At 42.0% G+C, this 26,183-nt stretch overlaps 1 protein-coding gene across 1 annotated transcript in view; it reads right to left on the bottom strand.

Annotated features, from left to right (window-relative positions):
• MTA3 (metastasis associated 1 family member 3) overlaps positions 1 to 26,183 on the bottom strand; it is a 211,571-nt gene that overhangs the window by 131,343 nt on the left and 54,045 nt on the right. The window contains exons 5-6 of the mRNA XM_030557652.1: positions 14,753 to 14,816; positions 13,647 to 13,764 (exon numbers count right to left, since the gene is read on the bottom strand). Coding sequence (XP_030413512.1) covers positions 13,647 to 13,764; positions 14,753 to 14,816 — 182 coding nt within the window. The remainder of the gene's footprint in view (positions 1 to 13,646; positions 13,765 to 14,752; positions 14,817 to 26,183) is intronic.

The raw sequence follows: 26,183 nt of genomic DNA, 5'->3' as shown, positions 1-26,183 counted from the left end.
CCTGTCTCTTCCAGTTGAGGCCATGCACCCGCTCAGGACTCCGGCGTACCAGTAAGTCCTTGTTCTAAGTTACTTTCACCCCTGGATTTAGGTCAATTTAACTACATGGCTCAGGGTGTGGATTTTTCTAATGTAGGTCAGGTCCAAGTCTTTAGGTGAGACACAGAAATGGTTCAATTATGGCAACTGCAGTATTAACTCAGTCGCATGGTGCATAGGTTGTATTTTTGATTATCAGTTAGAAATATACACACTGAATGCACTGTGGGGAAATTAACATTGCCATTTTAATCCTAAACTTTGCATTTTGTAATTCTTCTGCATTTTAACTTTATATTCCATTAACCCAAGCTTTTGCATTTACTTTGCATGAAGATAATTGAGAATGACTAAATTCAAGAGACAGTGGCTGGAAGAGCACAACATCATGCTCCACTTATGTAACTGAAGGTCTGTTTTTCTTAACAGACTCAACAGAATCTCTTAAGACTCAAGTGGCAGATGTGGAAGACTGATAATTAATGAAGAATCAAATTGTGAAAAATCTGAATTCTGTGCCACAGCCTGCAATTGCAACTAAAATCAGTGATTTCTCACTTTGATTTAAATCAATCCATCCTGTTCAAATAGATTTATAGTTGTGGTTTCGCTCCCTGACTCTGCCACACTGCAAAAATAAGTACGCCGTCAGCCAACTTCTAACATCAGGACAGAGGGAAAAAAAGGTCTTTTTGATGAAGTGATAATTCTCAAACTGTGGGGCTCACCTCCCTGGCGAGGCTTGGGCATGCACCAAAGGAGGCACTATTTACATATTTTTCCCCTAGTAGTCCAGAGTTTCTGTGTGAGCTGTAGCCAGTGCTGCAGCTGCCACTAGAAGCTACTGTTGGTAGCCTCGTCAGCTAGGACTGGACTGCAGTTCTGACCACCCCAACAGGGGGTGCGACAAGGCTTGCCAGCTCCTGCAGTGAGAAGCTGCTCCCTACTTGTGCAGAGTAGGAATGCTGCAGCCCGAGTGGGCAGGTGGAGCAGTGGGAAGGTGTCTTGATGGCAGCAGCTGCCTGCACTGGAGGGGGAGATACAAAGGTGAGCTAAGCGTAGAGACAAAGGGCAGGGATCCAGGATAATATGTGCCTCTCCTCTCTAGCCAACAGCACTCTCCCCCAGGCACGGCTTAGGTCAGGGCAGGGTCTCAGGCAAACAGGAACAGCCTGCTGGGGAGGAAGCTGAGCTGAGGACAGGAACATCAACAGCATACTGGGAAGAGAGTAACACAGGGAATTGAGCCCAGTGCAGGGAATAGGCCTGGCAGGTATCAAGGCCCATGGGAAGGAGTTGGGCAAAGGTGGTGGGCAGGGAGCTTGGCAAAAAGGGATTTGGGAAGATGAAGCAGAGCAAGGGGCAGTGCGAGGGAGGGTGCACAGGAGACTGGACAGGGAAAGGTGTTGAAGGAAGGGTTTTTCCCATCACTGAGAAGTAAAAGGGAGGAGAGACCTCCCACGTGTGGATTTGTTGGACATTTCAGATTGATGACAGCACTTCAACTTTATTACTCATATTCTTGCAATTTCTCTGATTCCCAAGAATAATCCTAAATTATGACCTCTGTCCTGGAGCTATGCAAGAGCCTTTCCTTTCCTTCCTAGCCTGCCTCCTCAGAGTTCCAAACAGACATGGATCCTGAAGGGCACTACAGGCTATAGCAGCCAGTTTTTTATACAGTACCATTACACCTTTATTGTCGCTGCTCCCAAGAGATACTGATTGTCACATTAGAATTTTTCATATTTTCTTTGTATTTTTAGATAGATACAGATTATATTTTCTTTGTATTTTTAGATAGATACAGAGGGGTAGAATCTATTTACAGTATCATTCTAATTGGGCTCTGCCACTGACTCTGTAGACCTGAGGGAAGTCACTTAACCTCTCAGGTGCCTTACTTTCCCATCTGTAAAATGGGGATAACGCCACCATTGTGAAGATTAATGCGATAATGTTTATAAATTGCTTTGAATGCAACTAGTGTCTCATTATTGAACAATTTAAGCAAAATAAATGATAATGTTTATCTCTCTAGTGCAAACAAGCCGTTAGTTTAAAACATACCACTTTCCTAAAGCTGCAGCAGCTGAACCTGCCAGTCATGCATTAAAAAAAAATTGTTGACTTTAGGATAAATAAGAACCCAAACTCCTAAGAACTGATAAACATCAGCAAATATACATAATTTATTTTATAAATATATAGTACCATGATTGGGGGGGCTGAAGAGCAGGGCCTGCAAACAAATTTCTGCAACAATTCTCCCTTTGGGATCATATAGCAACAGCTGTGGGAAGCTCAGAAAAGTAATGGAGGCCTGGCCACCAGGTCAGCAAACTGCTCAGGCAGCCTAGCCCCACACACCAAAAGCAAACCATATCAGGCATGACCTCTGCTAAGACCATGGGTTGTACAAAAAACAACAGTCCAGATATGCAAGCACCTGGCACCTTGCTTCTGGGCTGGGGGAAAGAGGATACTGTCTGTCCCAACCTTTGCACTGTTCTTCTGTCCAAAGCCTTTTTATTTTGGCTTTGGGAGAGGAAGCACCTACATTTTATGCATTTTATGTTCTGTAAGAAATATTAAAATATTACCTTGGTAATGGAATAATGCACTGTGCAGTGTGCAGTTATACGTAAATAGAGGCTCTTTGTGGGTGCTAGAATCACTCAGCCATTTGTCTCCTCCTACTCAAGGTTTCTATGCATCTCCCTACAAATGCACTCCCTATTGGCTGCTACTGCAGACTTCTCATCATTAGTGATGTCATCAAACAACTTTCCATTAGCCTAGAAATAAGGCCAGAAAATTAGCTCAATCATGCATTGCACTGCTTCCCAGGAAACAAGAGTTTAGAGCAGGGGTAGGCAACCTATGGTACGTGTGCCAAAGGCAGCACACAAGCTGATTTTCAGTGGGACTCACACTGCTTGGGTCCTGACCACCGGTCTGGGGGGCTCTGCATTTTAATTTAATTTTAAATGAAGGTTCTTAAACATTTTAAAAAACATATTTATTTTACATACAACAATCATTTAGTTATATATTATAGACTTATAGAAAGAGACCTTCTAAAAACAATAAAATGTATTGCTAGTGCGTGAAACCTTAAATTAGAGTGAATAAATGAAGACTTGGCACACCATGTCCGAAAGGTTGCCGACCTCTGGTTTAGAGTTTAAAAGGTCAGTCTCTGGGTCCCAGATCAGACTGAGTTGGGAGCACTGAATGTGACACTCAGCTCTGGGGAAAGGGAGGGTCTGCCTCACATTGATACTGTAGCATCCCCCTCCTGACAAAAATGGATAGTAGCTTCTCCCCAAAGCAGGCTTAGTTCATAGGCTAAATTGTAAGATGCTGTTGAAAGAAAGGCTTAATTGAGGAGCAGTCAAGATCCAAAGTAACACTTGTTAAACTAAAGGTGTTATTTCAAATTGATTTAGCTAAACCAGTGCAAAAATCAGTGCAGGCACTTTTAATCAGACTTAAACCTGGTTTATATTAGTTTAGCTTAATTCAGTAAGGAACCGACTTAAGCTAAACTGATATAGCACAAAAAAACAAGAACGTTATTATTGTTGCAAAAAATCAATAAAATGCAAGAATTAAGGTTGCCTGTGCAGTCTTAATTCCTCCTTCTTGTGTGTCTCCTTTATGATACAGTCTTTAATTACAGGATTACATATTTTTTCCCACAGACTGTGTATTTATTCTACAAGGCTCCGACCTCATTTAGTCTACAGAATGGACAGCGCTTGCTTAATGAGCAGCTATTCATTGTTTTGTTTTCCCCTTGTCCAGTGAGTGGCCCAGGTTTTATTTACGGCACACTATTCAAACTTTGCTCTGAATACAGAATTATTTCCTCATGAACGTTTTTATGGCGCTCATCACTTATAGATATGAGTGCTTCATATGTATTAATGCATATATTTTAACAGGGATGAGATGAGGTGAGGGACCCATATTATCACCATTTTACAGACTGGCAACTCGGGCACAGTGAGGTTACGGTCAAAAGTATCCACTAACTCTGGACCAGGGCCGGTTTTAGGACGATTCCCCCCAATCAGGCCCTGCACCTAAGAGGGCCCCGCACCTTAAAGAAGAGCACCTAACTTAGGCGCCTTTTTAATTTTTATTCACCCAGTGGTACCTCAGCAGTGGGTCCTTCACTAGCTCCAGGTCTTTGGCGGTGGGTCCTTCAGTGCCACGGAAGACCCGGAGAGAAGACCCGGCGCGAAGACCCGGTGCGCCGCCGAGTGAGTCATCCCTACCAGTCGAAACTATTCAAATTGGGCCCTGCACTTCCTAAAGCCAGCCCTGCTCTGGACCTCCAATTTGAGACATCCAGAACCTGATTTTTCATAGTATTTAGCCTTATATCACATTTTATATGATCAAAGAACAGTTCCAAGCTTCAGTTGCAGCTATGAGTGCTCTGAACTCGTGCAAATCAGACCCCAGGCTCTCAAGTCAAGCACCCAGAAAATGAAGAATAAATAATAACAATCTTTGAAAAGTTTGACTAGCTGCTTAACTAGCATTGCATAGGAACTCTGTGACAGGCAGGAATAGAATCCAGTTCGCCAGGGCAGCATTCAACTGTTCACTATGAGACTGTCTCTTCTCTTCCTGCAGTCCCCTGCCTCATTCACTACACAGCTTCCAACTTCTGCAACAAACGAAGCAGGGGTCCTGTACAGAAACCAGATCTATCCCCAGAGCAGGTCCATCCTGTGCACTGAATGAGGCTGGGGTATTGTGTGAAAAAAAAGTATGTAATGAAAGACTGCATCTTACTGCACATGCACAAGGATGCACAGGCAACCTTAATTTTGGCATTTTCTAACATTTCAGTGCTTGACACTGCAACGTTAATAATAATGTTTTCAACATAGTTTTTGTGTATAAGTCCTTCATTTTTTTTTTTTAAAGGCAGACTGAAAAATCAGAAATTCCACCATGTGGCATCCTATTGATGCCCACAAGGATAATCAGCAGGGGTGGATCCATCACACAAAGATAACAAAGATACTTTGAGATAACAAAGTAGCTGATAGTAGCAATAGGTTATCATCCTTTGTTTCAACCAGCACCAGAGGGGAATAACACCCTTTGCCATTGCCCTTCACAGGTATGTGCTGACAGCAGAGGAATGGCGAGACTCAGAAATTATGATTTCCATTCCAGCCTCTGCAGTGGAGTGTGCTCAGCTGGGCCCAGACTCTTCTGTCCATTCCCCAAATTTGACCCCTTCTGTCCTGTCCACTTCAAACTCTCCACAACACACTTCCAGCTTCTCCACCCCAGTCTCTTCGCCCAACCCGCTTTCCTACCCATCCCCGCTCCTTGTCCCCAGTCTCCTTATCCAGTGGCTTGTCAGATCTGCTCCCACATCCTTCCCCCTGCCCCAATGGTTTCCAGACCTACTCTTGTCCCACTAGCTCCCATCATTTTCTCCACATAATCTCCATTCCCTATTTCCCTCTCCAGCTCCCAGTCCCAATCACCTTGCCCAGCCAGGCCCAGTCTCCTCCCAACTCCTGCCAACTTTTAATCCCAGCTGTGTGTGTCCCTCTCCCAAAAAATTCTTCCAGTCTCTTGTCTCAATCTACCGCTCCTAACCCCAGTTCCAGCTCTTGTCCACATGCCTGGCTGCCAGCAGGGGCACCACAGAGAAGACGGGAGAGACAAGCTCTCTTGCCTTCTATTTTGGTGACCAGCCCTAGTCTGGCTCACAGCCGTTCAGAGCTGCGTTTGCAGGGAAAGTCATGTTCAGCCCTGAGTGGAGGATGCCTAGTGCAGATGGAATTTTTGGAGTTTTTAGCTGTGAAACCCTAGCAAGTCTTTACTAAGCATGTGCAAGTCGTGATTTTTTTGAAGGTTTATAAAACTTGGCCAAATTTAGACAGATTTTCACACGGACACCAAAAGGCACATCCCTCACACAAAGGCCACCCCCTTGCCAAATTTCAAGTCCCTATTCCAAAGCATGTTGCTTTTTTTCCCAAAGAAAAGGTCATCTGTACTTTTAAACCAATGAAAAAACAATGTATTTTTCACTAAACTCATTCTTAGAAACAACTGAACTGTTTTGGCTGAAATTTTCCAGAAGAATGCAGCCTGAGGCAGACAACCAAGCCTGGAAAATTTCAGCCCAAACAGTTACAGTTTAGTAAAGTTATTGGAACTGAAAACAAGATTTTATACTTGGAAGCGTCAGACAACTTTAAGAACAGGCAGTGTAATGAGACTGGCTTAAACTGAATGAAGAGTGTCCATTCTGTGTTTCAAACCACAGAAGGGCAACTTTGGACAGAGATAAGCCCTTAAAGGAGGAAGGGTATTGCAAACTCAGTGTTGTGCCACCACAGGAAAATATGGTATTTCCTCCCTCCTCCCAGCGTTAAAAAAGCAGCAAAATAAAGCATTTGACCCCAGTTATCGTTGGCCTGGATCTTGTCCTAGCCAAATTCTGCTGCAACATTCTCAGTGTGGAATGCAGTTACATGTAGTTAGAACAATGGTCCCCAAACTGTGGAGCACACCCCCCCCAGGGGGCTATGGAGAAACATTTGGGGGGGTGGAGCAGGGCCCTGGACAGCCCCTATGGGGGGCAGCAAGGGAGGTTACCCAGACCTGTTCCACTCCCAGCTTCACTCCAGCCCCACCCCAGCTCTGCTCCAGCCTCACCCCCAGCCTGGGCCCCCAATCATGGCCTGGCCACAGCTTCCGCTCCTGGCCTCTGTCTCAGCCCCGCCCTCCGTCCTGGCTCTGCTCCCGGCCCCAGCCACGCCCCCAGCTGTGGCCCCAGTCTCAGCTCCCTGTCCGTGCCCCTCCCCTTCCCCTGGGAACCACAACCCTGCTCCTGGCCCCAGCTCGGGGGCGGGGGCGGGGCGGGGGAATGAGGGGGCAGGACCATGAAAAGTTTGAGGACCAGTGAGTTAGAAGCAGTTGCGGTGGAACATTACCAAAGGGCTTTTCCCAGTAATTCCCCACAAAAAATGTTATTAGCAGAGTCAAATCTATTCTTTTGTGTGCCGATGTCAAAAGTTAACTAGGTCATGTTTTCGCTCTACCAACGGACTACTGTAATTCTTGTCTAGCTGGGAACCCAAGGGAAATCATTCACCAGTTAAGACTTTTTCTAACATTAAGCATTTTATTGAAGTTTTATTAGAGGAAAGCACTTGGGGATATATGAACAATAAATATTAAAGGAACAGTGATTCCTCAGTCGACCTCTGCCTCAATCCTACAGTAAGAATCCAACAGTCACAGGAACATAACTCCTGTGATTCTCAAATCAGGATCTGGTCTTTAATATGTCACTACCTGTACGCCTACACTGCAGCTGGGAAGTGTAATTCCCTGCTCAGGCAGATGTACATGCACTAGTTCTGACCAAGCTAGCACAATAAAAATAGCTGTGTGGCTGCAGCAGCATGAGCACCGGCGCCAGCTAGCCATGGGTTAGTCTGAGGTACATATCTGGGTTGCTAGACCAATTCCCTGCGGCCACACTACTATTTTTAGCACACTAGCTTGAACAGAACTAGCAAATGTATGTGTAGCCAAGTGGGAAATGACACCTCCAGCTACCGTGCAAACTTACCCTTACAGGGCACAGGGGACATTTATTTTCTTTTCATAATTATAAAAATAAATGTTATACTTTTTTATAATAGTAACCGTTTGGAATCTGGAAACAAGTTGGGGTTTTATTTCCTGACAATATGTATACATACTTTGGTTTTGCAGTGGAAAATAAATGCCGGGTGCAGAGCTTCTAGTTTTTTGTTAGTTTTTTTGGGAGGGCTGAATCCCCACCTAAGTGGATGGGGATCTCCAGACAAGGAATGCCTATTACTCATCTGAAAGGCTACGATTTTGTCATGGATATTGTTAATAAAAGTCATGGACCAGTCAGGGGCAATAAACAAAAAATCACAGAAGCCGTGACTTGTTCCTGACTTTTACTAAAAACATCCCTGACAAAATGAGGAAAGAGTAGGGTCCAGCACCCTGCCCTCTGCGCCCCACAATCCCCAGCAGCTGGGAGTTGCAGGGACTCCACTGCCCAGTGGCTGGAAGGAATCCCCTGCCGCCCTGCAGGGCTGGGAGTTGCGGGAGGTCCCCCACGACCCACAGTGGCAAGGGAGCTCTGGGGGACCTCCTGCCAACACTGAGCAGCTCCGGGGTCCCTCTGGTGCTGCAGGCTGGGAGCTGCAGGGGGAGGGAGGGAGAGACGACAGGAAGGGGGGAGGACAGCTGCTCAGGGTGGCTGAGCAGCTGCAGGAGGGGAGTCTGCCAGCAGCAGGAGCTTTAGGGCCCCCTCCCCCGCCCACTGAGCAGCTCCGGGGTCCCTGGGAGCTGCAGGGGGATCCCTGTTGCTTGTGTCAACTGGGTACTGCAGGGTCTCCCACTGCCAGCAGCAGCTGGTCAGTTGCAGGAGCCCCAATGTCATGGAGGTCACTAGAAGTCATGGATTCCATGACTTCTGCGACCTCCATGACATCATCTTAGCCTTACTCATGAGAGAAGAGAAATAACATTCAGCTGTAGATGACAACAAACCTGACAAGGGCCTGCAGCTCTTTCTGGAAGCTGTGCTAAGACAGTACAAGTTGTTACCAAATAGCTATATGTTCTTATGTGTTCATAACTATTAAATAAATTATTAACACAAAGACAACCATCTAAAAATAATTTACCATACTGCTTTAGAAGATAAAGATCAGCCAAATCTACAATAGCCTCATTTTATGTGGGGTTTTATTAATTTTTTTTTATTTGTTAAAAGGAAACTATGTTTTTCATCACAAAAATTAAAATGAAATACAAGTGAATCTAATTTAACCGTAAAAGAAAGTCTAGGAAGTACAATCAGATCTTTGGTTTGTGTGCTATTTAAAGTGTTTCTGGATTTTGCTGATCTATATTATCTGTGGAAGAAAAAAAGTTAATTTCAAGGGAAACAAAATCAATATCCATAGTACAGAGACAGGCACCAACTCATTTTTTGTGCCTGAATAGGCCACTGAAAAATGTAAAACACTGGAGGCAGACACAATGTAAATCTTCATTTGTTAAAATAAAAATCTGAATTTTCAGTTTACAAACCTTATAGAAGCCATCATTATGTTTATAGCAAAACAATTTGGTTCTTATAGACATTTCACAATTCAAAGAACTTTTCCATTTAACATCCACTTTGTGACCAGCCTTCTGAAAGCGAATCTGAATTAGCATGCTTTCAGTGCTTTCGTTCAGATTTTTATGACAGTAACCATTCAAAACAAACTGATGGTGCATGTCACTAATATTTTTCTTTTCTTAATATAAGGTATGGGAGGATTTCTTAAAACTTCTGTTTACTAGTGACTTATGAAGAAGGCATTTTTCCTCTACTTTTATTCTCAACTGCCCCTACATACTGCATCTGAATGAAGTTACTAACATTCTGAATTTACTGCATAGTATGACTAGATTATCTAAGGCCTAAATTTTTCAAAAGTGACCACTGATTTTTGATGCCTTGATTTTTGGGTGTCCATCTTGACACTTTAAAGAGACCTGATTTTTAAAGGGTGGGTGCTCAGGACTTTCTGAAAAATTAGGCTTGTTTAAAGTGTCACAAGTTGGGCACCCATAATCATTAGACACTTTTGAAAATGTAGGCCTGAATTGCTATTAGAAGATTCACAAGTTTTCACAAGATCCCATCTTTACAAGACTTACTATTTTATTCCATAAATGCTATTCAACCAGCTTTTTTCAGATTCCATTCTGTGAATGAGAATCCTAGTTGTTAAAATAACCCTAGCTCACACACAGCATTTTTCATCAGTAGATTCCAAAGAGCCTTAAGAAGGAGGTCAGTAGCATTATCCCCATTTTATAGATGAGGAAACTGAGGCACAGGGAGGTGAAATATCACCCAGTAGGCCCGTGGCACAACTAGGAATAAACCCCAGATCTCTGAATCCCAATCCAGTGCTCTAGCTCCTACTCCACAGGGATCAATTTTGCTATAATTCAGAAAATGGTGCCAGGTCACATGCAGAGGCACTCTGACAGCTGAGATGTGTTCTTATGCCACTCGGAGGTTGGCACAAAGAATCGGGGGATATATTGGCTCCCTTGTCCTCCAGGAATACTGATGGACTAATTCTTGCCTACATGACAGCCTGAAGATCTCATCATCCACTATACTTCTGGGATTAACAAACTCTGCAAGAGCAAGGCTTGTAACACACAGAGAAATCCTGGCTCCAAGGAACTCAATGGGAATTGCAATGGAGCCAGAGTTTAGATCATAGAGCTTATAAGCTCCACAAAAACTTTTTTAATGTTAAGGAATTTAATTTTAGAAATACCTTCAGCTCTAAAGAAACTTCTGTAGGAAGAAAAGTTACTACATAGGCTTTAATCTACTAAATAGATATTATCTACTATACTATTTTAAGATCCAATCCAACTCCTATTAATCTCAATGGCAAAACTCTAACAGACTTCAACTGGAACATACCTAATGTCTAGCAGACAATATCCTAGCTCCTAATGTCAGCAAAAATTCTAGAGAAAATACATATTACGAAGATTGAAAATGAGTACACTGTAAACAATCCATCTCTGACCTATTGATCTTTTGAAATTAGCAATAATTAGTTCTTAGTGAGGACTAGACACCTAGAAATTTTGAATTTTGAAACCCCACGTATCAAATTAATGTGAACAAAGGATCTTGAAGAGTTAGTTTGTTATTTTACCATTCAAAATTATATTTGTCCACCCAATACAGCTGTATAGTTGATTAACAGAGTTTGCTCAAAACTGGGGGAAAAAATTCCCTTGAGATGAGGCTAAGAATAAATATTTTTAACCCAAAAGAAGAACTGTTCAGAAAGTTATGTAGACATGAAAATATATTTATAACCAAAGTCACAAAGGAACCTTAATGGTCACTACTAGGTGACCATTATAACACATTTTCACCCCTTGCTTCAATACTTCCTTATACATACATTTTATGTACTCCCCTAATCATAAAGTCTCTACGCTTTTTTTTTAAATTAATGGGTGCAAATACATATTTTAAATTCTGACAATGACACGTCAATGCTCTTTTTTTAAAAATTTCAATTCACAACAGCACAAATTCACAGTCCATTTTAGTCAATTTCACGGTCATAGGATTTTTAAAATAGTAAATTTCATGATTTCGGCAATTTAAATCTGAAATGTCAGGGAGTTGTAATTGTAGGGTCCTCACCCAAAAAGGGATTGTGGGTGAGTCACAATGTCATTGTAGGGGGAGGTTGCAGTACTGTTACTCATACTTCTGCACTGCTGATTGCAGAAGCGCTGCCTTCAGAGCTGGGCAGCCGGAGAGCAGCAACTGCTGGTTGGGAGCTCAGCTCTGAAGACAGAGCCGCCACTAGGAGCAATGCAGAAGTAAGGGTAGCATGGTATGGTATTGCCACCCTTAATTCTGCACTGCTGCCTGCAGAACTGGGCTCTCAGTCAGCAGCTGCCACTTTCCAGATGCTAAGCTCTGAAGGCAGCAGCGCAGAAGTAAGGGTGGCATGGTATGGTATTCCAATCAAACTCCTGGCGTAGACAGTGCTATGTCAACAGGAGGGCTTCTCCTATTGACACAGCTACTGCCTCTTGATGAGGTGGATTACCTACGCTGACGGGAGTAGCTCTCCCATCCGCATAGATGGGATCTTCAATCACTAAGCACTGAACGGCACCACTGTAGCACTGTATGTGTAGACAAGTCCTAAGTGCTATGGGCTAAGAAGAGTGTTGAACTGAGGTGAAGCTAGTGAACTGAGGACACTGCTTCCACAGGCAGCAAATCTGCTTGCACTGAGAGTGCCCAGCAGTCGAGGGACTCAGGTATAAGAAAGTGAAGTGTACAGACAGGTTGGAGAGGCCTATGCTCCAGGGCCAGAGCAGAACTCTGGGGCTAACTATCTCCACTGATTTTGCCACAGATATTCTCTGCTTTGCCCCAAAGACTCATTTAGGGAGCCTAAGGGCTGGGCTGTGCAAACTACTAGCCTGCAGAGGGAAAGAACAGGGCTTGTGAAACCTGAATGGAGCACTGATATTGCCAACAGCCAGTTGTTTTGGGCAAGTTTCCCCCCGTGAGCACAGACAAGGTTCTCTCGTGCTGTAAGAGGGGATAGTGATTAGCTCTGTACCCAAAAATGTCACAGTCCCTCTCTATCTATATCCTTAGTAAACATTCTCTTTCATCATATGAATCTTTATATAATAAACAAATTATTTGGTTCCCTACATCAGGTCCATTGTATCATATTCCAGTTATGTTTGTAGCAAGCCTATATTCTTCACAAGCAACGCCGAAAAAGTTTTTCCATGACTACCTTACCTTGTCAAGTAGCTAATAAATAAATAATCAGAATAACAACGCATTGATCTGCTACACTGCATCTATAATAAAACAGTCTACCTTTCTTATTGAAAAAAATCATTCTTCCATTATACAGTTCATTAGACAAACTTTGAACAATACTGGTTTTTAAAACAAACAAAACAAGCAGCACACTTGACAGGAATAAAAGAGCACTTTAGCATTCCATTAAGGGTGCAGAAGTCCTGCATTTCATATGCACTGGAAACTCCCATTGACTTTGTGCTACCGGTATGAATTTCATAAAAGTGCTTCCCTTATCAAGAAATAAACAACACCCAAGATTGTTAGGAAATAATATTTATATCTTAGCCATTCCTCAGGAAAACTGCTTCCTTTATTACCACTCTAATCAGAACATAAAACTCGGTAACAAAGACTGTTCATAACATTTCCAAAGCCAATATATGTGCACTAAAAATAGATGGCAAACAGTTCACACCCATCACAGTACAAATCAGCTTTAAATATATACCAGATGTAAAATTCATATAAAAACAAAAAATAAAAGTTTATGTGTAACAAAAGATTAATAGAAATTTTAAAAATTCCAACTACTTCAGCAAGGTAAGAGGACCTATGATTTTCAAGATGTTCTAGGGAAGAAATGTGTATTTCAACCCTGCTACAAAACAGACAAGAAATCTTTAGTAAAAGGCGAAAGATTTATACGAACTGAAGAGAAAGGTACTAAATACCACCTTAACCCTGGTGTAAGTTGATAATTAACAAAGGGGAGGTCATGCATTCAGCATGCAAAGCCTTTTTAGGAGAGCACACATTTTTCTTTTGTATTGTTGTTGCTTTATAGTGTCTATAATGTGTGTCCTTAAGACACTTTTTCCTGTGAGGCCTACCTGAAATGAGCCAACTGAACCAAACAAATGGTCAATTAAAAAAAAAAAATCTTAATTATATTATGACGCACAAAACCTCACCGGGTCATAAAGTCCATTCACTGGTTACCCAATGAACCCTCTTTTGGTGCCCCATTATATCTAATGTAGTTCTTTCTGTTCCTCACGATCGGGAACCAAGATATTTCTGTTTTGGAATGTGCCTATCTCACCTTTGCAAGTCAATAGAAATAATAATGTGATATGTTGATTTTTTTTATTTTAACATTCAAAGGCCAACAAATATTTACCTTCAGCAAGCATGTCTGGTACATCTGCTTGATATCTAGGTCCCACTCTGATTTCTCCTTTGTCTGCTAAAAGTGTTTTCAGTGATGGATCATATACCAGCGAATAAAAAAAAGTATCCTAAAAAGGGAAAGATATTTGCAATAATATTAATTCAACTGTTTCATTTTACTTTAAACCTACAAACTTCTTTCATTTAAAAATTATAAATACAAAAAAGAAACTCTACTTTTTCAATATCAAATTCACTTGTACTGACCTTCCAAGCTCCCTTTTAGGGTGCAAGACACACAAATAGAAAGCCTACAAAATATATTAATCTCCATTTTAGTGAATACAGATTTAAGTAAATTTAATATAGTCTCCCTGTTTAAATGGTTTATTCAGTCTCTTGTAATGAATACAAGTATTTGGAAGACATTTCATAAGAGTGTATGTACAATATTAAAGGTACAATCATCAGCTACTTATGCCCAGAATTTAGTATGTCTGATGAAATCTATTTTCTGAATTTTATTTTTTTCCCCATTAATTAATTAAGCTCTCATAAAGATTTTTACAAATTACAACAAAGCCCAAAACACTATTAATTAATGAATAAGACCTACACAAAAAAGCACTGGTGTGCCCTTTACCTCTGCTGAGTGGAGTAGCAGCTTATAAACCATTAATGGCGCTGGTACACAACTATGAAAATGAACTCATACTGATTTCAAACCAAAAATGTGTTTGCCCAATATTAAAATAACTAATAAAACCACTGAAAAAGGCTTTTTATATTCAAGGTTTTGTAATAATATTTTAAGCTACTTTTTAAAAAAGCACCTAACATATCTGAATGAAGTGTATATTTTAATTTTTATGTTCAGGTGACAATAACTATTTAGTTGACTATAATAATAAAAAGAGAGAAGATACAATGTATTAAATTACTTTAATACATAATACTTATGAAGTTAGAAGGTATTTTCACCAACCTCTAACAAGACATTCAATACTGAATTTTTTTAATTGTATGCATTTACTAAAATCCTACTATAAATATCAGAAGATAAATATTGGGATCTATGGAGTCGAAGTAAACAAAAGGTTTAGTGATGTGTGTTACCTCTTTATCAAGATATGACAACACAGATTCTGTCTCATTCAGAAGGGCAACACTGCATTTTCCCCTATACAAACAAAAAAGAACCAGTAAATTTTTTTTAAAGCTAATAATTTTTTAAAGATATATAGATATAGATATAAAAGGTACACAATTGTAAAGAAAATACATTTTACAGTTAAGGTTTCCATTTTTAGTTTGAAAATATAGTAAAAATGTATATTGCCACATTTTTAAACAAAAATGGAGTATAAAAGCAACAAACTGAACAGTTTATGCTGATCTAAGCACTCAAAAGTGTATATAAGCAATAGTCTACAAGATGTGGGATCAAAGCTTTAGCTGAATGATAGAAGAGCAATGACAGAAAAACAAACCCCAAAGCGAACAGTAAATACAACGAAATAAACATAAATTCAAAAGAAATGCAAACACAAGACAGACTAATTACTTTATATACAAAAGTGGAAAGGTGGGTTAACAGTTGAGGAAAATTAACAAAGGTAGGTCAAAATTCTTACAGTAACTCCACCAATTTTGTGAAGCACTTTGAAAGATTCATGTTTTCACAGGATTTGCTTAAAGCGAATTCAAAGTATGTTTGTTTGAACTTCTTGGATTTTGATAACTTATCATAAAATGATTTTTCAGAGGGCTTCCTCTCTTATAATCTAATTTGTATTTTAGTTACTGAATCCCTGCTCAATTCCAGAATAACTGCAGAAAACACACCAACAGAAAATAAATTCAGGTTTTTTTAAATAACGTATTCAAGTGTTTGATATATGCTCTGGTAACTTCAATTTTCCTACACAGCAAAGGAAAGTGAATAGAATGTAAATACGCACACTAGGATCCATTAGTAAAATGCCAGCGATGTGCCATTCACAACGGAATACTACCGGAATTTCCACCTGTTGCTGCTGCTGCTACTACATCATCTGTATCTCTAAGTACTACAAAAGAAAATGTTTACTATGATGCTACACAAATCAGCAAGCGCTTTCTAAAATTAATTCTGAGTTACTCTCTTCATGCTTCCTCAGCTTTTTGCAATACAATATTTCACACCAATTAATACCTACTAAGCTTTATAAAGTAAAATATGTTCTATGGGTCAGCTAATAGGGGTCTATAGGATAGTGCTCACCTAGAAACACCCACCATACACAGGAGACAACTTTTTTCTGAGCTGGTGAATGCTCACGCCCCTGGCCCCGCCTCGACTCCACCTCTGCCCCAAAGTCCCCACCCTAACTCCACCCCTCCATGCCCCTACTGGACCCTTCCCCAAATCCACGCCCCCCCCCTCCCCCAAGCGGGGCACATTCCTCCCCTCCCTCTGAGGCTTGCTAGGCGAAACAGCTGTTTTGCGGCACAAGTGCTGGGAGGGAGGGGGAGAAGACGCAGCAGCACACTCAGGGAAGAAGGCAGAGTGGAGGCAGGGGGGAGGGATGGGGAGCTGCCAGTGGGTGCAGAACACCCACCAATTTTTCCTCGTGGGTGCTCTATGCCACCACATTCAAGTTTTCGTTGGAGGAACACTATATGATTGTTAGATTTGTGCAGGGGTTACCAGGAAACTGCGTCTCCAACACACACATACACACCTATTCCACCCTCAAATACCAGTCTACATGAAAATCTAAGCAAACAGAAAATTTTCTTCACATGCCATGATAAAAATATTGCTAAGGACCGAAATGATAGTACTTCACTAATTCTTCCTAAGATTTCTGTTTTTTATTAGAACATGGTCCACAATGGATACGTCAGTACATGAGGCTTTTTAAAATATGCTCTAACAGCATGAATAGCGCACGGAAACTGAGGTGCCTGACCATATGCCCAGTAAGGAACCAAAACATTTCTTCCCCAAAAAAGGAACTCCTTGAGGACTAAAAGGGAAGAGCTAATTGCATTAGCTTAAGGCTGTGGATGGAGCCTACAGTAATATAATAAAAATAAAAAATGTAACAGAGCAGGGCACAGGGAAAGATTCACAATACAGAACCTGGCAGAGAGACTACACCAGTACAGCCTTGAGTAGGAAGCGCAAAGTAAACCTTCTCCAGAGCCAAACACTTATTAACTCAGCTTACCACCTCCCACAAGATATACACTCTTTCTCTCACACCCATAAAATTCTTTAAATCTATTTTTTTTATAGCACTAGAAGCAGCTCAAAAATATTTGGAGACTCTGTTCAGTTAAGCACCCAAAAGCTTGGATTCTTATGTGAACTCGCTGAACCTTTGAGACCAATGAACAAAACTACAAACAAACAAACAAACAGCATTTTTTTTACTTTTCTGATTCCTTAACTCGCTTCTGAAATTTGTGGCCTATGCCTGTCCCCACATTTCAGCAGTTCGAAGACTAGATGATATAGAACATACTTTATGTTCCCCTTTAACACAAGACTATTAGGATGGTGCATTCTGCCACAAGACTGAGACAAAAACCTCACAACCCAGCTACAAGTCTATAGGAGAAAAGAATGGGGCAACCACTGAGACTGGATGGTTTAATTAAACTCTCTATTATGGTTACATTTACGCTAACATTTAGTAACTGCAACAATTTCAAAGGGCACCAAAACCTAATTACTGATTGTTCCAATTAAGTTTGCATTGTGGTCTATCAAACCATACAGGGGTGTGTGGTTTCTCTCTCTGCCGCCACCACCACAGTCATTCTATAACAAACACAAGCTGATGTAACTGCTACAAATTGCTTTCAAAACTTCAAGCATATATATGGCCTCAGACTCCAGAATGAAGTTTCTAGTCTTCATGGGTCTTATCCTGCTCACACTGATTTTAAAGAGTGCAGCACCAGTCTCTATTATCAAGTCTACTTAACCTATTGCTGCAAGATGCTGAGTGCCTCCTACTGACTTCAATGGATCAACTTCCAAAGGGAACTGTACAGCATCTGTTGCTTGGTAATAGGGAAGACAGAGCAATTCAAATCCCAGATAATGGTATCAATTCATTTTAACTTCAAAATAAAACTTTTAAAACACAGAACTGGAATTAAATAAAGAAATGAAGATAAGGCAAGAGACTCATTTAACCTAACTGTATTTTCACATTTCTCTCCAATACTTTCAATATACCTTTAATTTGATCCAAATCTCAAATCTATTATGCATGTTAGTTTCCTCTGTTATGACTAATTTGTCAAGTACAGAGGTTTCAAATGACAAATAAAATCAAAATGGAAATAATTACTTATAAGAAACATTTTACATTTAAAGAACAAGTTAGAAAGACAACTTGAATGCTTAAATTTATGGAGAACATTCCAAATACAGTGAGAAGCTATGGGCAAAGTTTAATTGCTAACAAAAGCAGTATTGTCTGGCCAGTATTCAGATGTGAGGCTGTCTCCCTTCCATTATAATCTAGCTGTAATACTTGACTATACAACTTCATCTTTTTGACTGATTTAAATGGGAGGATCTGATTCAAACAAATAGCCTGAGATGGCCCCTCTGTTTTAAGAAAACTTAATTTCAAGAAAAATTTCAGCCTTGGAAGGCTTTGACCTATTTAATCAATACGAGAAGTTCTCAGATTTGTTTTTTACACCAGAAGAATCAATCAAATCTTGTTCTTATATGAAAAGACAAGGAAGACTCTCTAATCTCTCAAATGATGTGCAAATGAAACCTTCAGGCCCACTCTCAGTACTGGTGATGAAGTTAACTTTTATGTCGATTTACAATTTAATTTTCATGAAAACGAAGTTCTCTCAAGAACAGAAATGAGCATTAAGAACTAGTTAATATTCACACTGGTTGTGGGTATAAAGTTCCTTAATTCACATAAATGCACATCCAACAAAAGCTACCATCAAGCCAAAATCATAACCTAAGTATACCCTCAAATGGCAGAAACTATGCATCTGTCAAGCCTTTGAGGATCAAAAGAAGAACAGAGAGAAACACCACCACTCTAAGGGTATATACATTTCGAGGTCAAATATTGTCACCTGTTTCCTATGAGCCACTGAAAAAGTCTGCCCAAATTGCTTTTAAAAATAAATTACATATGGACATACCAATTGGATCATTTAAATGGTCAAATGTTTTATTACACTGATAGGATCAGAGACTTTTTGCAAGCAATGTTCAGCAAGCACTATTCTGATAGTAAGTGGGAACTATTTTAACCAAGTAAGGTTAATAAAAGGTTGATAACTAATCAAAATATAGTAAAATGTACAGTTTACAAATATTTGGTGAAAATGTTCTACCACGTTTCTTCCTGATAAAACATTCTATTCAAAAATGTTTTACCGATCTAATAGGAAATTAATCACTACATGAGTAGAAAATTTAATTTGCCATTATCTTGTTAACCATCTCTTAACTTGTTTCTTGCAACGATCAATAACGTACTTTTGTCAAACATTCCACAAAAACCAACACATCCATGAGACCATAGCTTTTTAAAACAAAAAATGCTTGATTTAAATGAAATCCACATTAACAACCCTCTTCTTTTAAAATCCCTTCTTGTTTCAGAGCCCTTTACTTTTAAAATCATTTCTTCCTAGAAGGCTCCAGTCAAATCCTGTTTTATTACTCCTTACAAACTATTATTTTTAAGTTGATGAGTAAAACAGCCCATGGGATGTGTATCTGCTTTTAATGAGGCTCTCGTGAAACAGCAGGTACATAAACAAAAATTACAGCAAGAAATTACAAAAGAAACAAAACAGTATCAATCAAATCATAATGGAATGGAATGGAATGGAATGGAAAAGGCAGTCCTGTGTGCTATACCCTCCCACATGAGCTTCCTAACACAATTTGGATATATTCTGGATAAGAACAACGTGAATTTAAAGATTTTTAGAGTTCGTTGCCCCTTTTGGTCCAATAAAAATTGCATTCCCACCAAATCAATTAAACTTGTAATTTATCTGTCAGTTGGATACACATTATAAACCCTATGCATGAATGAGAACACAGATTTCAATAACCAGTAAAATGTCCTATCCAGGTGAATCATAGATGGGAACTCAAATGCTGTTGTGTTCACCGAATTCAAGATCATCCACATTGCTATGTGCAATGATTTAGCTAAATTCAATTGTAACAAGGTGGCAGAGTTTCCTATCCATCCACCTTGTCAGTACATATTGGGACCTGCATGGGAATGATGACTGAATGTTGCTGATTTACCAAGACAATCCCACTCTGGACATAAGGGAGATTGCAGTGGGTCTCTAAGCTGAAGGAACCAGGTTCTAGGATTGAAAGGTAATTGGAGGAAACCTTAGGAAGAGCCTTGTTTGATGAAGAAACTTAGTTTGAGCTTTCTGTTTGATACTGTTATTTCAACTGCCCACAAAAGGATGGGGGTGAGGAGCTGGGGCACTAATCCAGCATGTCTGCATTCTGTGCCCCGTCTACACTTAAAATTTATACTGGTATAACTGTGTCAATCAGGGGAAAAACGCTATCCCCTTCCCCACAGCAATACAGGTATGCCAACAAAACCCCCAGTGTAGGGGCAGCTACACTGGCTTCTGTGCACATAGCTAATGTCATTCAGGGAGAATATACCAGCAGAAAAGACAGTTACCTGTTCTGTAACTGGTGTTCTTCGATATGTGTTGCTCATGTGCATTCCACATTAGGTGCATGTGCTCGCCACATGTATCGGTGCCACAAGTTTTTCCTTCAGCAGTATCCGTAGGGGAGCGGCTCTGGCGCCCTCTGGAGTGGTGCTCGCATGGCACGGTATAAGGGGCGCCACCAGCGCCCCCCACCCTCAGTTCCTTCCTGCCAGAAATTCTGACAGTGGGGAAGGAGGGAGGATTGTGGAATGGACATGAACACCACATCTCGAAGAATACCGGTTATGGAACAGGTAACTGTGTTTTCTTCTTCGAGTGCTTGCTCATGTCCATTCCACATTAGGTGACTTCGAGCAGTTCCTGTGGAAGTGGATAGGAGTTCATAGTGGCGCAGATTGTAATACAGCTCTGCCAAACCCAGCGTTGTCTCTGGCCTGCTGAGTGACAGCATCATGAGATGTGAACGTGTGGATCAAGGACCACGATGCGGCTCGACAGATGTCCTGGATCAGGGTGTGTGCCAGGAAAACCACCAAAGATGCTTGCGCTCTAGTTGAATGGGCCCTGATGATTGGCAGCAGTGGGACCTTTGCTAGCTCATAACAGGTCTTTATACACGAGGTTATCCAGTTGGAAATCCTCTGCAAAGAAATCAGAAGGCCCTTCATTCTATCCACCATAGCGATGAAGAGCTGGGTCGATTTACGGAAAGGCTTGGTATGCTCCAAGTAAAAAGCCAAGGCCCTCCAGACGTCCAGCATGTGCAGATACCTCTCCACAGCACTCTTGTGCGGCTTGTGAAAGAACACTGGCAGGAATATGTCCTGGCTCATGTGGAAGGAAGATACCACTTTCAGCAGGAAAGCTGGATGGGGCTGCAGCTGAACCGTGTCCTTGCAAAACACTGTGTAAGGCGGTTCTGAGGTCAAGGCCTTAATCTCTGAGACTCGTATCACCAACGTCACGCCACCAGGAAAGCAATCTCCCAAGACAAGTAGGAAAGGGAGCAGGAGCCCAGCGGCTTGAAAGGCGGGCCAGTGAGCCTGGAGAGGACCAGGTTAAGGTCCCACTATGGGACAGGGGCCCATACCTGCACGTAAAGCCTCTCGTATCAGTGGGTAGCCTTGTTAGTCTGGATCTGTAAAAGCAGCAAAGAGTCTTGTGGCACCTTATAAACTAACAGATGTTTTGGAGCATGAGCTTTCGTGGGTGAATACCCACTTCGTCGTATAAATCTCGAGGCCCCTCAGGAACCTGACAGTCATGTCATGAGAAAAGAGTGTCTGACCTCGGATTGGCTGGTGGAACGTGGAGATGGCTGCAAGGTGCACTCTGATGGAAGAATGTGCTAGACAATCACCTAGTTCATGAGCCGCAGTAAGTAGCCCAAGATGGACTGCACTGAAGAACGCAAGGGAGAAATGCCGCACTCCAACACCCAGTGAGAAAACCTCATCCACTTGGCCAGGTAAGTTAGAATTGTGATGGCTTTCTATTTCCTAGGAAGACCTAGTGGAGATCCTCCAAGCAGGTACACTCCTCCGGGTTCAACCACCGAGCATCCACGCCGAGAGGTGTAGAGAATAGAGGTTGAAGTGTAGAAGCCGACTGTGATCCTGTGACAGCAGGTCCGGACAGTAGAGAAGGAGCCAGAGAAGGGTCACTGCCATGTTCATGAGCGTGCCAAACCAGTGCTGGCGAGGTCACGCAGGGGCGATCATGATAACCTGTGCCTTGTCCCTCTTGATCTTTACTAGGACCCGGCTGACCAGAGGGATCAGAGGGAACTCGTACATCAGACCCTTGGCCTACGACGGGAGGAAGGCATCGGAGAGGGAGCCCTTGATCGGGCTCTCCCAGGAGAAAAACCCATGGCACTTTCTGTTTTGCCTGGTGGCAAACAGATCTACTTGGAGAGTTCCCCATCTCTTGAAGATCATGCAAGTTGCCTCCGGGTGGAGAGACCACTCATGGTGAGAGGAGAAGTTCCTGCTGAGGTTATCTTCTGGGGCATTCTTGATGCTGGGAAGATGACCAGTTTCCAGATGGATGCCGTGGCCGATGCAGAAGTCCCAGAGATGGAGAGCCTCTTGGCAGAGAGCTAACGAGCGCGCTCCTCCTTGCCTGTTGATGTATAGGCCATATTATCCGTCAGGACTCTCACTACTTTGCTTGACAGGTACAGTAGGAGGACCCCGCAGGCCAGCCAGACCACTCTGAGCTCCTTGACATTTATGTGTAACGTTGTCTCCTCCGTGGTCCACATCCCCTGAATCTGGAGATGTCCGAGGTGCATCCTCCAACCGAGGTCCTAAGTGTCCGACGCTAGCTCAACAGATGGAGCGGGACTGTCAAACAGGACTCCTTCCAGGATCTTCTTAGGATCAGTCCATCAGCGTAGCGAGGTGAGAACCACCAGAGGAATGGTTACAATCTTTTCCAGGTGGTCCCTGGATTGGGAATAGGTCAACGCCAGCCATTGTTGCAGGGGCTTCATGCGAAGCCTGGCATGGCAGACCACCTATGTGCAAGCTGCCACGTGGCCTAGCAGGCGCAGGCAACCCTGGCCGTTGTCAGGAGAAATGCGGACACTCCCAGATGAGGTATATCAGGGCCTGAAACCTGTCTAATGGCAGGAACGCTCTCACCCGGATCGAGTCGAGCACGACCCCGATTATCCTTTGAACTGGCACTAATATGGACTACCGCCATGCACTTGGTAAACACCCTTGGTGCTGTAGTCAGGCCAAATGGAAGGACCGCAAACTGGTAGTGGGCCGAACCAACCATAAAACGGAGCAAGCGTCTGTGTCCCGGGAAGATCGATACGTGAAAGTATGTGTCTTTCAGGTTGAGGGCGGCATACCAGTCTCCTGGATCCAGGGAGGGGATAACGGAGGCCAGGGAGGCCATGCGAAACTTTAGCTTTGTTAGGTATCTGTTGAAGTCTCGCAGGTCCAGGACGCAGACCACCCTTTGGGATCAGAAAATCCCAGGACTAGAGAGCCTATGCTGGCATACACTCTCCTCTCTCCTCCCTTCCACCCCCCTGCCCCCACCAATGTATGCTGACAGAAGCAGGAGTAGTTCTTTGAGTGCTTGCTCATGTCCATTCCACATTAGGTGTGTGTGCTCGCCAAATGCACTGGTGCCAGAAGTTTTTCCCTCAGCAGTATCCGTAGAGGGGTGGCTCTGGGGCCCTCTGGAGTGACGCCCGCATGGTGTGGTATAAGGGGCACCACCGGTTTCTCCACCCTCAGTTCTTTCTTGCCACCCGTGAAGGTGCATGCAATGTTTGCTGCTCTTAGTAGTGTTGCTTAGGCTTTGTTTGTACGAACTAGAGTTCTTGTAAAGTTAGTGTATATGGTTGGGATTTGAGTTAGTTAGCCCTGAGCAGAATTAGAGTTTTGTTAGTCCCAATGGGAACTTAGCCGGGGCACAGGCCTTTAAGCCCTGTGATTGCTACAAACAGCCCATGCCCACGCGAGATCCCCATAGTAGCTGTCTCAGGTACTTCGGCGAAGGACACATAAGTGATAAGTGTTGAATCTGCAAGTCCTTTAAACCTAGGACTAAGAAAGAGCATGAGATCAGACTCAAAGCATTCCTTTGGACCTGAGTGCCGAGTTGGACCGGAGGAAAGGTCCAACTCGGCACTCAGCACCGCGGCATTGGTGTGTAGTGCCCTGCTGGCAACGAGCCAGCACTGATCCCCATCCATGGCCCCAGCCAAGGAGTCAAAGAAGGCCAATAGGGGATGGTCTCCTACTCCCTCCAAGGCTCTATTTCTGAAGCAGATGGAAAACAAATTACATGGATTGAAGGACTTCTGACTCACCCTAAAAGCCTTGGGACTCTATGTTCTGGGCCAACCCTACTCAATTCATTTATTCATAAATGATCTGGAGAACGGGGTAAACAGTGAGGTGGCAAAGTTTGCAGATGATACTAAACTGCTCAAGATAGTTAAAATCAAAGCAGACTGTGAAGGACTTCAAAAAGATCTCACAAAACTAAGTGATTGGGCAACAAAATGGCAAATGAAATTTAATTTAATGCACATTGGAAAAAATAACCCCATCTATACATTCAATATGATGGGGGCCTAGTTTAGCTACAACTTATCAGGAAAGAGATCTTGGCAGCATTGGGGATAGTTCTCTGAAGAAGTCCACGCAGTGTGCAGAGGCGGTCAAAAAAGCAAACAGAATGTTAGGAATCATTAAAAAGGGGATAGAGAATAAGACGGAGAATATCTTATTGCCCTTATATAAATCCATGGTACGCCCACATCTTGAATACTGCGTACAGATGTGGTCTCCTCATCTCCAAAAAGATACATTAGCATTAAAAAAAGTAGAGAGAAGAGCAATTAAAATGATTAGGGGCTTGGAACAGGTCCCATATGAGGAAAGATTAAAGACGTCAGAACTTTTCAGCTTGGAAAATAGAAGACTAAGGGGGGATATGATAGAAGTATATAAAATCAAGAGTAGGGTGGAGAAAGTGAATAAGGAAAAGTTATTTACTTGTTCCCATAATATAAGAACTAGGGACCACCAAATAAAATTAATGGGCAGCAGGTTTAAAACACATAAAAATAAGTTCTTCACACAGCACACAGTCAGCTTGTGGAACTCCTTGCCTGAGCAGGTTGTGAAGCCTAGGACTCTAACAGGGTTTAAAAGAGAACTGGATACATTCATGGACATTAAGTCCATTAATGGCTATTAGCCAGGATGGGTAAGAAATCGTGTCCATAGCCTCTGTTTGTCAGAGGGTGGTGATGGACAGCAGGAGAGAGATCACTTGATCATTACCTGTTAGGTTCTCTCCCTCTAGGGCACCTGGCATTGGCCACTTAAGCTCTTTGGCAATAATGCACTCTGAACTAGTCCTTATCCCTTTCAAACAGCCCTTCATTTATCAGCCAACTGCAAAAGTGATTCTCAATCTGTGATCTGTGGAGATAGTTGTGTCTGCAGAGCACCCATAGGTCACATGATGCTGGATCAATAATTACAGTGAAACCAATGGCAAACATGCTTATGCATCATTATTTCAAACCCAGTTTAAGGGGCTTGGGCTACCGTTTATTGTTGGAGACACATGCCAGAGACCATACTACAAATAATAGGGAGCTACAGATTGAAGGCATATTTGCATTTGGAGCACAAACCATTGTACAATTAAAATATAAAAGCAAAGAGAAAAACAAAACATAGATTGCCCCAAACAGTTGCAAACTGTTCCCAACTGCCACTGGGTTGCCAAGTATTAAGATTTTTCTTAGTTAATGTACCAGAATCATTAGTGAACGCTAAATTTTTAAATTTCAACTGATACGCAAAAGTGATGGTGGGATGATGTGCACTGTAATTGGTTTATAATTGGCTGGATAGTAATTAAAACAACAGTAGTTTATTCTGCGGCCTGAAACATCGTAGAACAAGCCTCTCACACTTGACGGTTGAATACTACGGGGATTTGTGTAACCACAGAAACTCAACAATCACTGTCTAGATATGCATATCAAAGCCAAGGTGCAAAATTGTGTAAGTGTGATCTATGTCTGGGACCAAAATAAGATGAGTAAACTGGAGACTACCTAATTTATTTATTTTTGATCAAAAAAAATTAAAAAATAGAATGAACAGGGGATCAAATTATGTATGTCCAAATGAATTAGTAAGTGCAAGTATCTGAGTATATGTATACAAGAATATACGGATTTTTCAGCTTTTCTCTCTCTCCAGACTTCACTTTGAAAAATCAAAGTCTCAGTCTTATGTAGAACTTGTCTGGTTTCAGATCAGAAAATAGTCAGGAGGGACATAAT

Source organism: Gopherus evgoodei, chromosome 3, assembly GCF_007399415.2.
Source record: "Gopherus evgoodei ecotype Sinaloan lineage chromosome 3, rGopEvg1_v1.p, whole genome shotgun sequence".
NCBI classification, from domain to species: domain Eukaryota; kingdom Metazoa; phylum Chordata; order Testudines; family Testudinidae; genus Gopherus; species Gopherus evgoodei.
The sequence above is the reverse complement of the archived record's forward strand: the minus strand, read 5'-3'. Positions and strand labels throughout refer to the sequence as shown.